The sequence below is a fragment of the Bombina bombina genome, chromosome 1 (assembly GCF_027579735.1).
Source record: "Bombina bombina isolate aBomBom1 chromosome 1, aBomBom1.pri, whole genome shotgun sequence".
NCBI classification, from domain to species: domain Eukaryota; kingdom Metazoa; phylum Chordata; class Amphibia; order Anura; family Bombinatoridae; genus Bombina; species Bombina bombina.
In genome coordinates this window covers 442,334,197-442,352,849 of record NC_069499.1, presented here as the reverse complement: position 1 = coordinate 442,352,849, position 18,653 = coordinate 442,334,197, and the positions used below count along the sequence as shown (strand labels likewise).

General features: G+C 37.0%; 1 protein-coding gene across 1 annotated transcript in view; it reads left to right on the top strand.

The window, feature by feature from the left end:
• LOC128638201 (bile salt export pump-like) overlaps positions 1–18,653 on the top strand; it is a 192,392-nt gene that overhangs the window by 24,528 nt on the left and 149,211 nt on the right. The window contains exons 7-9 of the mRNA XM_053690063.1: positions 6,577–6,748; positions 9,473–9,597; positions 11,332–11,506. Of these exons, the coding sequence (XP_053546038.1) occupies positions 6,577–6,748; positions 9,473–9,597; positions 11,332–11,506 (472 nt within the window). The remainder of the gene's footprint in view (positions 1–6,576; positions 6,749–9,472; positions 9,598–11,331; positions 11,507–18,653) is intronic.

Sequence of the window (18,653 nt, the reverse complement as noted above, 5' to 3'; positions counted from 1 at the left end):
ACCTACCTACACTTATTAACCTCTAATCTGCCGCCCCCAACGTTGCCGCCACTTTTCTAAATTTAACCTTATTCAGTAAGAAGACTCCGGATGAAGAGGATGCTCCACGTCGGATGTCTTGAAGATGGAGCCGCTCCGCGTCGGATGGATGAAGATGCCGTCTGGATGAAGACTTCTGCCCGTCTGGAGGACCACTTCGCCTGGCTTGGATGAAGACTTCTCCTGGCTTCGTTGAGGACTTCGGCCCAGTTGGATGAAGACTTCTGCCGCTTCCTTGAGGATGGATGTCCGGTCTTCAGAACAGTAAGTCGAACTTCCGGGGGTTAGTGTTAGGTTTTTTTAAGGGTGTATTGGGTGGGTTTTATTTTTAGGTTAGGGCTTTGGGCCGCAAAAGAGCTAACTGCCCTTTTAGAGTGGCTTAGGTCTCCTTTAGCTACTAGCGCTATATTTTTACACTCACCTTTTAAGGGCAATGCCCATCCAAATGCCCTTTTCAGGGCAATGGGGAGCTTAGGTTTTTTTAGTTAGGTTTTTATTTGGGGGATTGGTTGTGTGGGTGGTGGGTTTTACTGTTGAGGGGGTTGTTTGTATTTTTTTTACAGGTAAAAGAGCTGATTTCTTTGGGGCAATGCCCCGCAAAAGGCCCTTTTAAGGGCTATTGATAGTTTAGTTTAGGCTAGGGTTTTTTTATTTTCGGGGGGCTTTTTTTATTTTGATAGGGCTATTAGATTAGGTGTAATTAGTTTAAATATCTTGTAATTTGTTTATTATTTTCTGTAATTTAGTGGGGGTTTTTTGTACTTTAGCTAATTTAATTTAATTTATTTAATTGTATTTAATTTAGGTCATTTATTTAATTGTAGTGTAGTGTTAGGTGTTAGTGTAACTTTGGTTAGGTTTTATTTTACAGGTCAATTTGTATTTATTTTAGCTAGGTAGTTATTAAATAGTTAATAACTATTTAGTAACTAGTCTACCTAGTTAAAATAAATACAAACTTGCCTGTAAAATAAAAATAAACCCTAAGCTAGATACAATGTAACTATTAGTTATATTGTAGTTAGCTTAGGGTTTATTTTACAGGTAAGTATTTAGTTTTAAATAGGAATTATTTAGGTAATAATATTAATTTTTATTTAGATTTATTGTAATTATATTTAAGTTAGGGGGTGTTAGGGTTAGGGTTAGACTTATGTTTAGGGGTTAATACATTTAGTATAGTGGCGGCGACGTTGGGGGCGGCAGATAAGGGTTAATAAATGTAGGTAGGTGGCGGCGATGTTAGGGACGGCAGATTAGGGGTTAATAATATTTAACTAATGTTTGCGAGGTGGGAGTGCGGCGGTTTAGGGGTTAATATGTTTATTATAGTGGCGGTGATGTCTGGAGCGGAAGATTAGGAGTTAATAAGAATAATGTAGGTGGCGACGATGCAGGGGCGGCAGATTAGGGGTTAATAAAAATAATGTAGGTGTCGGCGATATTGGGGGCAGCAGATTAGGGGTTAATAAGTATAATGTAGGTGTCGGCGATGTCAGGGGAGGCAGATTAGGGGTTAATAAGTGTAAGATTAGGGGTGTTTAGACTCGGGTTCATGTTAGGGTGTTAGGTGTAAACATAAAATGTGTTTCCCCATAGGAATCAATGGGGCTGCGTTACTGAGTTTTACGCTGCTTTTTTGCAGGTGTTAGACTTTTTCTCAGCCGGCTCTCCCGTTGATTTATATGGGGAAATTGTGCACGAGCACGTATGACCAGCTTACCGCTGACTTAAGCAGCGCTGGTATTGGAGTGCGGTAAGGAGCTAAATTTTGCTCAAAGCTCACTTCTTGGCTTTTAACGCCGGATTTGTAAAAACCTGTATCACCAGCGCTGCAGGTAAGTGAGTGGTGAGAAAAAACTGCTCGTTAGCACCGCATAGCCGCTAACGCAAAACTCGTAATCTGGCCGTAAGTTACCAAAAACAAACAAACAAACAAACACTAAATTACGAAAAGTAACAAACCAAAATATCAAAAATATTTTTTTTACACCTAATCTAATAGCCCTATCAAAATAAAAAAAAACCTAGCCTACAATAAACTATCATTGCCCCAAAAGATATCAGCTCTTTTACCTGTAAAAAAAATACAAACAACCCCCCAACTGTGCTGCATTCGCTGGCATCAATACGCTCGTCTAACATCGCCAAACATCGTGGCCGCGGATCTCAATACGATCTCCATATTTATAAAAAAAGCCATTAAAAATACGCGCACCAAGTACGGGGCGATGAGCATCGGACTGTTGTTAACTAACAGTCATCAATGACGCTGCTATTTGTGTTTTTCCCAACTTTATTTATACCATTTCACTAAATGCCGCTACTATACTAAAATGTTTAACCCCTATCCCGACACTCCCTGACCCTGCCGAAACATAAATAAAGTTATTAACCCCTATCTCGCCACTCCCCGACCCAGTCGCAACCTAAATAAACTTATTAACCCCTATCCCGCCGCTCCCCGACCCTGCCGAACCTAAATAGACTGATTAACCCTTAAATCTCTGGCCTCCCACATCACCACCCCTAACTAAACCTATTAACACCTAAACCGTCATCCCCCACATCGCAAAAAACTAAATTAAGCTATTAACCCCTAAACCTAACAACCCTTTTAAATTAAAATAAAACATCCCTATCTTCAAATAAATTTAAACTTACCTGTAGAGTTAAAATAAACTAATTTTAAACTATTAATTAACCTACCCTATCTATTATACTACAATTACATTAAACTACCAATTAAATAAAATAAATTACATATTAAAAAAACCTAACCCTACTAAAATTATTTATATCTGCAATTAAACATTATTCCTAAAGTACAAAAAAAAACACTGTTACAAAAAAAACAAAAAACACTAAATTATGAAAAGTATCAAACCAAATTATAAAAAATAATTTTTTTACACCTAATATAATAGCCCTATCAAAATAAAAAAGCCCCCCCAAAATAAAAAACCTACCCTACAATAAACTACCAATGGCTCTAAAATAACCTAAGCTACCCATTACCCTGAAATGGCATTTGTACGGGTATTGCCCTTAAAAGGGCATTTAGCTCTTTTACTGCCCAGACCCTAATCGAAAAATAAAACCCACCCAAAAAAACACCTGATGGTCCACTTACAGTTATTGAAGTCCCACTTGAAGGATCCATCCAGCCAGCGAAGTCCTCATCCAGGAGGCAAGAAGTCTTCATCCAGACGGCATCTTCTATCTTCATCCAGCCAGCATGGAGCGGGTCCATCCTGAAGACATCTGGCGTGGAGCATCCTCTTCATACGGTCGCCGGCGTACACTGGAACTTCATTCCTATTGGATTTGAGTAGCTCTCATTCTATTGGCTGATTGGAACAGCCAATAGAATTAGATCTGCTCAAATCCTATTGGCTGATTTGAACAGCCAATAGGATTTTCGCAGCTATAATTCCTATTGGCTGATTGAAATCTTTCAGCCAATAGGAATCCAAGGGACGCCAACTTTAATGGCATCACTTGCATTGAAGTTCCAGTGTACGGCGGCGACCGTATGAAGAGGATGCTCCGCGCCGGATGTCTTCAGGATGGACCCGCTCCGTGCCGGATGAATGAAGATAGAAGATGCCGTCTGGATGAAGACTTCTTGCCGCATGGATGAAGACTTCCCTGGCTGGATGAAGACTTATTTCTGCCTGGATGAGGACTTTGCTGACTGGATGGATCCTTCAAGCGGGACTTCAATAAATGTAAGTGGATCGTCGGGGGTTAGTGTTAGTTTTTTTTAAGGGTTTTTTGGGTGAGTATTTTTAGATTAGGGACTGGGCAGTAAAAGTGCTAAATGCCCTTTTAGAGGCAATGCACATACAAATGCCCTTTTCAGGGCAATGGGTAACTTTGGTTATTTTAGATAGTTTTTTTTATTTGGGGGGGTTGGTTGGGTGGGTGGTGGGTTTTACTGTTGGGGGGTTGTTTGTATTTTTTTTTACAGGTAAAAGAGCTGATATCTTTGGGGCAATGCCCCACAAAAGGCCCTTTTAATGAACATTGGCAGTTTATTGTAGGCTAGTTTTTTTTATTTTGGGGGGCTTTTTTATTTTGATAGGGCTATTAGATTAGGTGTAAAAAAATTTTTTTTGATAATTTGGTTTGTTACTTTTCGTAATTTAGTGTTTGTTTTTTTTTGTAACTTAGTGTTTGTTTGTTTTTGGACTTTGTAATAATGTAGGACTTTGTAATAATGTTTAATTGTAGATTTAAATAATTTTAGTAGGGGTAGATTTTTTTTAAATTTAATTAGTAGTTTAATGTAATTGTAGTATAATAGTTAGGGTAGGTTAATTAATAGTTTAAAATTAGTTTATTTTAATTCTACAGGTAAGTTTTAATGTATTTGAAGATAGGGATGTTGTCATTTTAATTTAAAGTTAAGGGGTTGTTAGGTTTAGGGGTTAATAGCTTAATTTAGTTATTGGCAATGTGGGGGTCTGATGGTTTAGGGGTTAATAGGTTTAGTTAGTGGTGGTGATGTGGGAGGCCAAAGGTTTATAGGGGATGCTTATCGCCCCGTCATTGGTGCGAGTGTTTTTGACAGCTTTTTTTATAAATATTGAGATTGTATTGAGATCCGCGGCCGCAATGTTTGGCGATGTTAGGCGAGCGTATTGATGCCGGTGAATGCAACACAGTTGACGGTTTGATAGATATCCCCCAAGGAGTCCATTCCAGGTAATTGGAACATCCTTGCAAAGTGCATTATATGATTTTTAAGGAGTTTTCATATTCAAACCCTGAAATATTACATTTATCTGAAGCTTTTCAAATGCACACAAAAACTCCCCCCAAACCTTTAATTTGGCACCGTGGGGCTGATGGTTTAGGGGTTAATAGGTTTAGTTAGTGGTGGTGATATGGGAGGCCAGTGGTTTAGGGGTTAATACGTTTATTTAGGTTATGGCGGGGTCGGGGAGCGGCAGGATAGGGGTTAATAACTTTATTTTTGTTGCAGTGGGGTCGGGGAGCGGTGGGATGGGGTTAATAACTTTTTTTAGGTGTCGGCGATGTCGGGGGCGGCAGATTAGGGGTGTTTAGACTCGGGGTTTATGTTTGGGTGTTAGGTGTAAACGTAACTATTTTTCTACCATAGAAATCAATGTGGTATGCTTCATTCTCTTGCAGCATCGAACATAAGCTTTTGGGTGCTTTCATACTCCCATTGATTTCTATGGCATCCGCGGCCTCAAGGGTGGCGATTTGAAAACCCAATAGCCGCGAGCGTACCTGTTAAAAGTTTAATAAATGGGAAAAAGTGTCAAATAGAGCCAAAGGTGTATTCGGAACATCTGTAATGACAGAAGCATCAATCTGCGTCGGATTGAGACTGGCGGATCATATGTTACGTCACAAATTTCAACTTTTGCCGGTCTTGAGGCTTTGATAACTAGGTCGGATCAATCACGCAACAATTATGATGCGAAATTCCAGTGTATTTGCGGTTGACACTTTGATAGATAGTCCTCCTTGTCTTCTTATAAAAAGTTATAAAATCTTATTGTCATTGATTAGAAATCAAGATGTTTCTTGGCTTGACTGGTGGCTGCATAAGTTTGTGATAATATTGTAGCAATTTTTCTCTGTGTCTTAAAGGGACACGAGCCCCAGCATCAAGCGAGCCTGAAACTCTAAGTAAGTAGCAGGGGCTTTAAGGCTACTTTACCTATTAACCTCTTCACCACCTAAAGTGTGGCAGATTTCAACCATCCCAATCAGATCCATTCGGGATGATTGACAGCCCCTTCTTGCGAATGATTGGCCACATGAGAGCAGGGGGCCACAGTACTGCGAGGCTGGGCAGACAAGGCTCATGACAGCCTTATGAGCCCAAAGCGTACAAATTTAAACAACTTTCTAATTTACTTCTATTATCAAATTTTCTTCATTCTCTTGGTATCTTTTTGAAAAGCAGGGACGTAAGCTCAGGAGTGTGCACGTGTCTGGAACACTATATGGCAGCAGTTTTGCAAGAATGCTATCCATTTGCAAGAGCACTAAATGGCACCACAATTTCCTACCATGTAGTTCTCCAGACACCTACATAAGTATATCTTCAACAAAGAATACTATGAGACCAAAGCAAATTTGATAATGCAAGTTAAATGGAAACTTTCTTAAAATTGTATGCTCTGTCTGAATAACAAAAGAAACATTTTGGGTTTCATATCCCTTTAAATAATTACGACTAGCTAATGATAAAAGGGAAATAATTTACCAAATTATACTTTATATAAATTCAAGTTTCCAAATAAATAGCATTAATTTTATGCCATTTTAAGTTTCATATGCTTTTTCTTTTATATAGTATTACATGTATTCTAAAATTTGTTTTAATTCATTGTCATTATTGCCCCATTTGGCAGCTGAGAGGTTAAAAGTAATATGTAATCCCTACATAAATGTAAAAATAGCGGAAATGAGTGGCTATTTTTCACTAAACAATCTACAAAGACAAAAAGTATTGTATCATAACAAATGATTTCTTTTGTTTCTTTACTGTAGCGACATTAACAAAATTAACAATGCCATTGCTGATCAGGTAGCAATCTTCATTGAGCGGATTTCTACATTTATCTTTGGATTCTTAATCGGCTTTGTTGGAAACTGGAAATTAACTCTCGTTATTGTGGCTGTCAGTCCACTTATTGGTTTAGGAGCTGGATTAATGGCACTGGTAATTATTTGCTATTTATTTTCCTGTCTTAACCTTTGTGCACCTAGAGGTAACTTGAAGCGCCATATGTCACAGTCATTTTACGTACTGAGAATCTGTCAACCATTATTTAGGGAAGTTCTTTGCTCGTTTATATTTATTTTATTGAACACCACAGTCTTCCATCAGGTTCCGACTAGGTACAGGTTACTCAGACATTGACTTTCTTTTTAACCTGCTTGGTGCCAAGTAATGTTCCAACCAACATATTTATTCACTATTGCCAGTCCACAAACATATATAGCTTTAAAGGGACAGTAACATCAAAAATAAACTTCTATCATTAAAAACAGAGTATACAGTTGTAAACAACTTTTCATGTTAATTCTTTTATCAGATTAGTTTCTTTCTCTTCGTATCCTTTGAGGAGTATAAGTGGGTAGACACTGGAGCAACAATGCATTACTTTGAGCTACCTACTATTAGTTCACCTAATGTTAAAGCTAGCTCCCAGTAGTGGATTGCTGCTCCCCAGCCTACTCTTTAACAAAGAATACCAAAAGAATAAACTAAAGCTGATATTAGAAGTGAACTGGACAGTTGATAACAATTGCATGCTCTTTCTGAATCATGCAAGTTAGTTTTGACTTGGCTGTCCCTTTAAGTGTCTATACATTCTCAGTACAGTTCTTGACATATAGTCAGATAATGATTCTATTACAAATATTTATCACTTGATCAGGCTGAAGACGCCCCTTTAAGACAAGGTATTTATAGAAGGGTGGTTATGTTGTTTATATTATATTGCAGCCCCAGGAAGAGTTTTTATAGCACTACATTTGTACAGATATAAAGCTCTAACATATGTCTAAGCCTTTTACCGAGGCCTTATTGATTGGCAGACATCATCCTTTCATATTTTTTAAAAGGGAGCTATGGTAGCCTCACTCTTTTGTTATTTGTAACAATTATTAATGTTAAAATCTAAACTGCATTCTAAAATTGATATTAAACAGTATGAAATTGTAATATAATGTTTAACTATGTATAATTAAAAAAAAAAAAACCACTATATGCAATATACTTTCATTTTGTATTTTGTCATCTTTTTCTGTCATTTAAATGGACTTGAAAACCATTATTTTTCTTTTGTGATTCAGAGAAAGCATGCCATTTTAAACAACTTTACAATTTATTTCTATTATCTAATTTGTTTAGTTCTCTTGGTATCCTTTGTTGAAAAGCACATCTAGATATGCTCAGGAGCTGCTGATTGGTGGCTGCACATGTATGCATCATGTTATTGGCTCACCCATGTGAAATGCTGTTTCTTCAACAAGAGATACTAAGATAAGGAAGCAAAATAAATAATAGAAGTAAAATGAAAATTTGTTTAAAATCGATTTCTCTATCTAAATCAAAAAAGAAAAAAAATTGGGTTTCATGTCCCTTTAACTCTCTAAATTGTTGTTTTTCTAAATTCCACTGAGTTTCTATAAAGTAACTGGCACCAACATGTTTAAACTTAGGTTTTCCTCTTATCTCTCTCTCTCTTGCTGAGGACAAATATCTGAGCTATATTAAAAAAACAATAAAAAGTGTCCAAACTAGGCTGAGTGGAACAAAAGATTGTTAAAGAAACTATACAACAGGGTTCTACACAGTTTTATTTGCACAGTCTGTTTTATATCTGTCCCTAATTATTCTCAGCAGAAGAGAGGGTTAAGGGGAAAACCTAAGTTTAAACACTGCAGCACAAATAACTTTATAGAAACGTAAGTACTAAAATAACTCTACATATTATTCTAAGGCTAATCTTTGCTTTGAATGCATCATTATGTCTATCTTGTATTTACTGATTAATGTCCCTTAAAGGTATTTGTTAAAAGACAACTCTATTACGGAAGAGTGGTTGTGTATATATTTTTTTCTTTAGCAAAATAGAATATATATATATATATTTTTTAAAATAAATAATTGGAATGCATCACAATATGCAGTGACATTTTTATTTAAAAAGGTCTGTTTGTGTGTGTTTGAGGGGGGAAAACATTACTTTATAATGGTGGGGGAAATGTTACTTAATAGCTGTTTCAGGATTTGCAGAATAGCTCAGCAGAACTGTATGTCTATATGTAAAGGTGCATGTTCTATTTTAAATCCGCTTAAAGATGCATCTCAAATTGTACTCATGTTACCCTCTAAGCTTCAACTGTACAAGAAGTGCACAAAATAACAAAACTATTTCTTTTCTTTGTGCTTATACTAATTAAAGGGGCAGTAAAGTCAAAATGAAACTATTATGATTCAGATAGAGCATGCAATTTTAAGCAACTTTCCAATTTACTTCTGTTATCAAATTTTCTTTATTCTCTTGATATCTTTTATTGAAGAGTAAAACTAGGTAGGCTCATAAGAGCTCAGGGGCATGCACGTGTCTTTAGTACTCTATGGCAGCAGTGTTTTGCAACATTATTTGTAGCTTTATTATACACTGTTGCAAAACACTGCTGCCATAGAGTACTAAAGACAGAGCCTACCTAGTTTTATTCTTCAATAAAGGATACCAAGAGAAAGTTGTTTAAAATTGCATGCTCTATCATGAAAGTTTAACTTTGAAATTACTGTCCCTTAAATTAAAAATATTTTTTTTTATTTTTATTTTATTTAAATAATTGTTAACCATTGGCAGCATTTGATGATAATTATTAAAGCTATATCATTTTCAATCATTTTTTTTTCTAGGCCGTTGCAAAGTTGACAGGCAGAGAACTAAAGGCTTATGCCAAAGCTGGCTCTGTAGCTGATGAAGTGTTATTAGCCATTCGTACTGTTGCTGCTTTTGGTGGTGAGAAAAAGGAAGCTCAAAGGTAAAGTAATTGCCTCAGTCTTCACATATACAGATGCTTGTGTCATTCATTTTTGTATTTTATAATATACTTCTTCATTTAACTTTCAGGAGAACAAAACAGAGTAGACAAGACTTGCCCACTCTATTACAGCCATTAATGTCCAATTTGAGTTCATATTCTTTGTCATGTGATTCATACAAGGGCCTATTTATTCAATTTAATGAGTAAACATATAACAGTTTAATAAAATAATAATGGAGACTACTTATTCACTTACTCACTAACTATTAATAATGGGTTACATATGATATAGAAGCACAACAACCAGAGAAATATGATTTTGCTAGTCACCTTAATCAGAGATACAACATTTCACAATTCAAATAGAGCTTACAATATAAAAAAGGAATTACGTTTCACTAAAGGATGCCAAAAGAAAGGTACATTTAATAATAGAATCAATTTTTTAAACTGTATACTCTATATGAGAATTGAAAGTTTACTTTGAATTCCAGGACCACTAAATACAGTAGAATCGAACCACTGACAAACACACACACTCACACACACATACACAGAGACACACATACATACATACACACACACACACACACACAGACATACACACATACATACATACACACATACACACACACAGACATACATACATACATACATACATACACACAAACACACACACATACACACACACATACACACACACATACACACACACATACACACAAACACACACACATACACACACACATACACACAAACACACACACATACACACACACACACACACAGAGACACACATACATACATACACACACACACACACACACAGACATACACACATACATACATACACACATACACACACACAGACATACATACATACATACATACATACACACAAACACACACACATACACACACACATACACACACACATACACACACACATACACACAAACACACACACATACACACACACATACACACAAACACACACACATACACACACACACACACACACAGAGACACACATACATACATACACACACACATACACACACATACACACATACATACACACACACATACACACACACATACACACAAACACACACACATACACACACACACACACACAGAGACACACATACATACATACACACACACACACACACACAGACATACACACATACATACATACACACATACACACACACAGACATACATACATACATACATACATACATACACACAAAACACACAGAGAGACACACATATATACATACACACACACAGACATACACACATACATACATACACACATACACACATACACACACACACACACAGACATGCATACATACATACATACATACACACAAACACACACACATACACACACACACACAGAGACACACATACATACATACATACACACACACACACACAGACATACACGCATACATACACGCATACATACATACATACACACATACACACACACACACAGAGACATACACACATACATACATACACACATACACACACAGACATAAACACACACATACACTTCATGACCTTTTTCTGGAGTTCATTCTCTAGAATGTGCATTATTAAATATTTTATGTTTCTGTACTGGTATAATATCTTGTGTGATTTTGAAGCCATGTCCTACTCTATAACTTATAACACTTAATTGATTTAAATGTGCCATTCTCTTTGTTTTCACAGATATGATAACAACTTGGAGGAAGCGCAAGCCTGGGGTATTAGGAAAGGTACAATAATAGGGTTTTTTCAAGGATATATGTGGTGCATTATCTTTCTTTGCTATGCACTAGCATTTTGGTATGGATCCAGATTAGTAACCGAGTCAAAAGAGCTCTCACCAGGAAGTCTTCTTCAGGTAAGTTTAATTCTACTGTTAACCAATAGATTTAAAATTCAATCTATAGCAAAAAGATTTTCTTGAAATCTTGTTATTAAAGAAAGAGAATTGTACTTGGAACAACACTCAAGCAGAAGTTTTATATGGTAAACGCAGTAAAATAAGTGAATGCTATACTGAATACTTATTAAGCCTGTGGTGCTTTAGATATTGCTGGATATACCTTGTGTCTGTCTTCAAATTCCATAATCTTTTAATTGCAAAAAATATTGAAGAGATTTATGAACTCATATTATATCTCTTTTATACATGTTTGGTACAGCTATAGGAAGGAAATTTGTCCCAAGCTTTGCAATCCTTTACACATTACATATAATATCCTTCAAATCTGACTGTTTTCTGCTGCTATCCTCTGTGTAGCTCTCTTTAGTGTATGTCTATTGAGTATATGATTGTAGGTGGTTAAATAAATACTGTATTTTTGTGATGATAATTCCAATGTCTTATTTCTAAAGTTTTATCATTTGCTGTGATGTTCAAGACTTGTCCATACTTGCAACAATTCCTAAATTTATAGCTGACTAATGGCATAACTTAAACCTTCTCCATATTCTATTGTCTCTTTTTTTTTTAACTTATCTCACCCTGGCCTGACCTGAATCAGACGCCCCAATTGACCTTTATGACTGTCTGTGATCCTGTCATTAACTAATTTAGTGGATTTAGCTGACTGCTCTGCCCAATAAATGTAACACTTGTATGGGGAAGCATAGCAAGGGGGGAGCATAGCAAGGCAGTTAGCATTATCTTAATATCACATGCTCACATTTTATAAGTGAGGCATTTTAAGAATTAGACAGAAGTATTATATAATTGAACAAGGAGTGAACAAAGGACAAGGCACAAAGCAGTTTTATTTAATACTGTGTTTGGTGTATTTAACTGATGCTCCATATGTTCATGTTCATTTTTGCTACCTCTTGTCTAAAGAAAAAACTATTTTTTTAATTTACTCTTTCCCTTTTACCACTTGCATTATTTATTGGCCCATCTCCCCTACCTTCATCTCACTTTTGCTCTCATGAACTTCACACATTCCTAAATTCTCTTTCTCTTCACTGCACCACATCTCAATTACACTATGAATGCTGGAAATCTGTATTGCATCTAATGTCACTCTCCCTGTTGCTCATTCTTTTCGCTGTTGATATCTTTCCCAATCCTGGTACCCCACAACTTATCTAACCCACCCATATATGCCTTTTCATAGACCTAGAAACAAGAACTCTGGAAACCTTACGTAAGTTCCTTTTGTAGCTAAAGTCTACACCCCCTTCCCTTGTACACGCTGGAGCTGGCTCTATTTTGAAGAAGCTCACTTCTATCCACAACATCTTTATCACCTATTCCATCAACCTGCTGGCTCGCACAAAAACCTGGCTCTCTCCTTAAGACACAGCCTCCCCTGCTGCATTGTCACATGAGGGTCTCAACTTCTGCCACACCCCTAGATCTAGAAACAGACAATGAGGCGGTGTAGGTATTTTACTTTCCTCTTTCTCTCTCTCAAACCAACCAATCTATCTGTCACTACAATCTCACTCTTGCATCACAGCTTCTCCTACTATAGCTTGAAAACCATGCACTCATCCTCAGCCCTGGAATTCTCTTCGGACTCTCTACCTATGCAGATGTCCCTGCACTGCTGAGTGACATTGCAGCAAATCTCGATGTTTAGTTGACTTTCTTTACTACAAGTTAATCTTGAACTCCTATTATTCTGCCCTTAATCTCTCTAAGCAGGATTATTTCTCTACTCTTATCTCTACTCTCTCTTCAGACCCAAAACGTCTGTTTGCTAATTTTAATATTCTTCTCCGCCCACCCGTACCTCCTATTACCACTTCTCTCTCAGCTCAATGTTTTGCCAGCCATGTCAACAACAAAATCAATTCCATCAGAAATAAAACCATCTCTCAACATACTACCAGTCTTAAACCCCTCAACTGTTCACAAACGTCCAGGCCCCACAAAGAAACACTTGACTAAGCTCTTTCTTTCCTGCCCTTTCCACCTTAAAATTATCTCCAAAAATTCACCATTTCCTCACAAGACACAACTAAGGGCTTGACTATGATTGGGGCAGTAGCTTGTGCTCACGTTCAAGCGTTAAAACCGATCAACGTATATTTTTCCGCTCAGGGATTTGCCCTCGTATTATGAGTTAAAGTTTGTAAAGTCATGGTAATAAATAAACTATCAGACGTTGTAAACGCAAAATCGCATTCCCCATAGACCTCAATGGAGCCAAAAAAATTGAACAAAAAAACAACCCACAAGTCATGCAAACATGATCTCAGTTATTTAAAAGAGCAACATCAGAAGATAATGTTGCATATTTCATAATCCAGCATTCTGCACATAGCAGAATATGTTCTATTTATTCTTAAAGAGATTTTTAAATTTATATCTGATGGTTTTTTGCACAAATATATATTTATTACTGTATATATATATATATATATATATATATATATATATATATATACACACACAAGATTATATATAGGTATAGATATATATGTATATATATATAGGAATATCTATTTATAAATACATAGAACATATTCTGCTATGTGTAGAACATTGGAAATACACAGAATAACACCTTATTTAAAATGAATATTGCATAAATCTGATTTTTCATGTTTTCAGCTACTTTGCTGCAAATGGCTACAATGCACTAATATTTATGTATGCATATGTTTTTATGTGTTTATATGTGTATATCTATGTATGTAAATACTTAAAACACACACACACATATATATATATACATATTTAGATTTAATAATTTTTATTAGATAGTGTTATTGTGAGTGTAACTGACCCTTTAAATTTATTTTTGATGTGTATTGAGACACTGCATAACAGCTAATCAGAGCTCTGAAGTAGCAGTAATCATTCTACGGTAAATTGTGATTGCGCTCACGTATTCACATTTACTTTCAACTTGTAATAGGAGCAGAATTTAACTTGTGCGCAAACTCACAAGTAAACCCAATATCACTTGCACGCAAACGATAGTGCTCCGTAATCTAGTCCTAAAATTGTAATCCACTCTGTCATCATTTTGGCCTTGACTAATGCAACTACATCCTCTCAGGCGTTCCTAACTGCAGTCTATCTCCATTACAATCCATAATGAATGCCTCTGCCGGACTGATCTTGCTTATATATCACTCCTCATCTGCTGCACATCTCTGCCAATCCCTTCACTCGCTGCCTCTAACCTCCAGAATAAAACCCAAAATACTGACTCTGACATTCAAATCCCTCAATAACACTGCTCCCCCCTATATTTAAGCCCTCGGCCCCTATTTAAGAAAGTCTGGCGGACCTGATCCGACAGTGCGGATCAGGTCCGCCAGACCTACAATAGGCTCGCCATATTCAGCATTGCACCACCATTCGGAGCTTGATAGATAGGCCCCCTCATCTCCAGATACTCTCCCTCCCGTTACATTCACCCTGCTAATGACCTCCTTCTCTCCTCTCTTGTGAACTCCTCAAATTGGCCCCTATCATTCCTAGTTTTAAAACTTTCAAGTGATCCTTAAAGACTCTACTGATCAGGGATACATATAATATACTCTAACGTTTTCTTACCTCAGTTACTCCCCTCCTTTTGTTCCTCTTGAACCCCCTTAGCATGTAAGCCTATGAGCACAACTGTTTTGTAGATCACCTTTATGAAAGCTGATTTACAATAGTGCAAATCTTGGCAGGGTCCTCTTCCCATTAGTCTCCTATACATGCTACCTTGCATATTAGACCTATGTTTAAAGTGCTGCAGAATTTGTTGGCACTCTACAAATAACATAATAATATTAATAATAATAATGCATCTGTACATAATATAACTACATTTTAAAGGATGCATTGATGGTATTCTCATTATAATGTATGGTTCTATAGACTCACTTCATGATTTTGTAATGTTTGTTAATAGCAATGATTTTTATGTAAAATTCACAGTGGAATAGAGCAAATGGGATACAATTTCTAGATGTATTCTTTCATCATGAATGAGGAAAAGTCAGAAGTAGACTTTATAAAAAATTACAGGTCCTAACAGATTTCTACATACATGTGCACAGACAAAAACTTGTTTCTGATACACCATACGTCACAAAAAATACATTTCTTTAGGCTTCTCTGATATTCTCACATGGGATTATTTGGAAGTTGTTTGTTAACAATAAAATATTCATTGGTATTTCCTTCAGTGCAACACAGCTGGACAACAGCTTCAATTTCAAGTAGAATCTAGTATTACTGATACAGGGAGTGCAGAATTATTAGGCAAGTTGTATTTTAGAGGATTAATTTTATTATTGAACAACAACCATGTTCTCAATTAACCCAAAAAACTCATTAATATCAAAGCTGAATAGTTTTGGAAGTAGTTTTTAGTTTGTTTTTAGTTATAGCTATTTTAGGGGGATATCTGTGTGTGCAGGTGACTATTACTGTGCATAATTATTAGGCAACTTAACAAAAAACAAATATATACCCATTTCAATTATTTATTTTTACCAGTGAAACCAATATAACATCTCAACATTCACAAATATACATTTCTGACATTCAAAAACAAAACAAAAACAAATCAGTGACCAATATAGCCACCTTTCTTTGCAAGGACACTCAAAAGCCTGCCATCCATGGATTCTGTCAGTGTTTTGATCTGTTCATCATCAACATTGCGTGCAGCAGCAACCACAGCCTCCCAGACACTGTTCACAGAGGTGTACTGTTTTCCCTCCTTGTAAATCTCACATTTGATGATGGACCACAGGTTCTCAATGGGGTTCAGATCAGGTGAACAAGGAGGCCATGTCATTAGATTTTCTTCTTTTATACCCTTTCTTGCCAGCCACGCTGTGGAGTACTTGGACGCGTGTGATGGAGCATTGTCCTGCATGAAAATCATGTTTTTCTTGAAGGATGCAGACTTCTTCCTGTACCACTGCTTGAAGAAGGTGTCTTCCAGAAACTGGCAGTAGGACTGGGAGTTGAGCTTGACTCCATCCTCAACCCGAAAAGGCTCCACAAGCTCATCTTTGATGATACCAGCCCAAACCAGTACTCCACCTCCACCTTGCTGGCGTCTGAGTCGGACTGGAGCTCTCTGCCCTTTACCAATCCAGCCACGGGCCCATCCATCTGGCCCATCAAGACTCACTCTCATTTCATCAGTCCATAAAACCTTAGAAAAATCATCCTTGAGATATTTCTTGGCCCAGTCTTGACGTTTCAGCTTGTGTGACTTGTTCAGTGGTGGTCGTCTTTCAGCCTTTCTTACCTTGGCCATGTCTCTGAGTATTGCACACCTTGTGCTTTTGGGCACTCCAGTGATGTTGCAGCTCTGAAATATGGCCACACTGGTGGCAAGTGGCATCTTGGCAGCTGCACGCTTGACTTTTCTCAGTTCATGGGCAGTTATTTTGCGCCTTGGTTTTTCCACACGCTTCTTGCGACCCTGTTGACTATTTTGAATGAAACACTTGATTGTTCGATGATCACGCTTCAGAAGCTTTGCAATTTAAAGAGTGCTGCATCCCTCTGCAAGATATCTCACTATTTTTGACTTTTCTGAGCCTGTCAAGTCCTTCTTTTGACCCATTTTGCCAAAGGAAAGGAAGTTGCCTAATAATTATGCACACCTGATATAGGGTGTTGATGTCATTAGACCACACCCCTTCTCATTACAGAGATGCACATCACCTAATATGCTTAATTGGTAGTAGGCTTTCGAGCCTATACAGCTTGGAGTAAGACAACATGCATAAAGAGGATGATGTGGTCAAAATACTCATTTGCCTAATAATTCTGCACTCCCTGTACAAGCCAGCAGCAGCACAACACATATATTATTATTTTTTAATTTTTTTGTGGGGTCAGGATTGGCCAAGAACAAAAGTAAAGTTTACAAATTGATAGGGAAATCAACTTAAAATTAGTCTATGGTGTATGTTTGAAGCAATTCCCCTCTGAAGAAAAGCCTTAAAGGGATACTAAACCCAATTTTTGTAAGTCATGATTCAGATAGAGCATGCAATTTTAAGCAACTTTCTAATTTATTCCTACAATACATTTTTCTTTATATATTTAAAACGTAAGAATGTGAAGCTTATAAGTCAGCCCATTTTAGGTTCAGCACCCTGGATAGTGTTTGCTTTATATTCCTGCTTTTTAAATAAAGATAGCAAGAGAACGAAGATAAATTATAATAGGAGTAAAGTTACTTAAAATTGCATGCTCTATCTGAATCATGAAAAAAAAAAATGTGGGTTTAGTGTCTCTTTAAGAGTATATAGTAAATATTTTTAACTGCATGGATGAGACAACTTTTTTAGTTGTTGCATTTCTTTGTAATTATTTTGTTAAAGTGGCTGCTTCTTTATAATTTTTAAATGAATGCAATAAAATTTAAAAAAAATGTTGTTTTTTTACATTTATCTGAGTCTGCATGTCTTGGTTTCTGCATGCACAGAGTGAGCACCTTCCAAAATGGTTACACCATTTCCCATTATGACGATTTCAATAGACTAAGGGGCATATTTATCAAGCTCCGTATGGAGCTTGATGCCCCATGTTTCTGACGAGCCTGCAGGCTCGCCAGAAACAGCAGTTATGAAGCAGCGGTCACAAAGTCCGCAGTGAGCAGGCAGTGAGCAGGTGGACAGACATCGCCGGAAATCAACCCGATCGAGTACGATCGGGTTGATTGACAGCCCCCTGCTGGCGGCCCATTGGCCGCGAGTCTGCAGGGGGCGGCGTTGCACCAGCAGCTCTTGTGAGCTGCTGGTGCAATGCTGAATACGGCGAGCGTATTGCTAGCCGTATTCAGCGAGGTCTGGCGGACCTGATCCACACTGTCGGATCAGGTCCACCAGACCTTGATAAATAGGGGCCAAAGTACGTATTCTCAAGAAAATTATTATCTTGAGCTAAATGTGGAAAAAGCATAGCATGTAGTAGCTTTTAGCATGGAGATATAAGATTACTGAATTAAATGAAAGAAATACAAATACAAATAAAAAGAAATTGGAATAAGCCATCAGTAAAATGTATTCCACACTATGATGCAGTGGTTAAT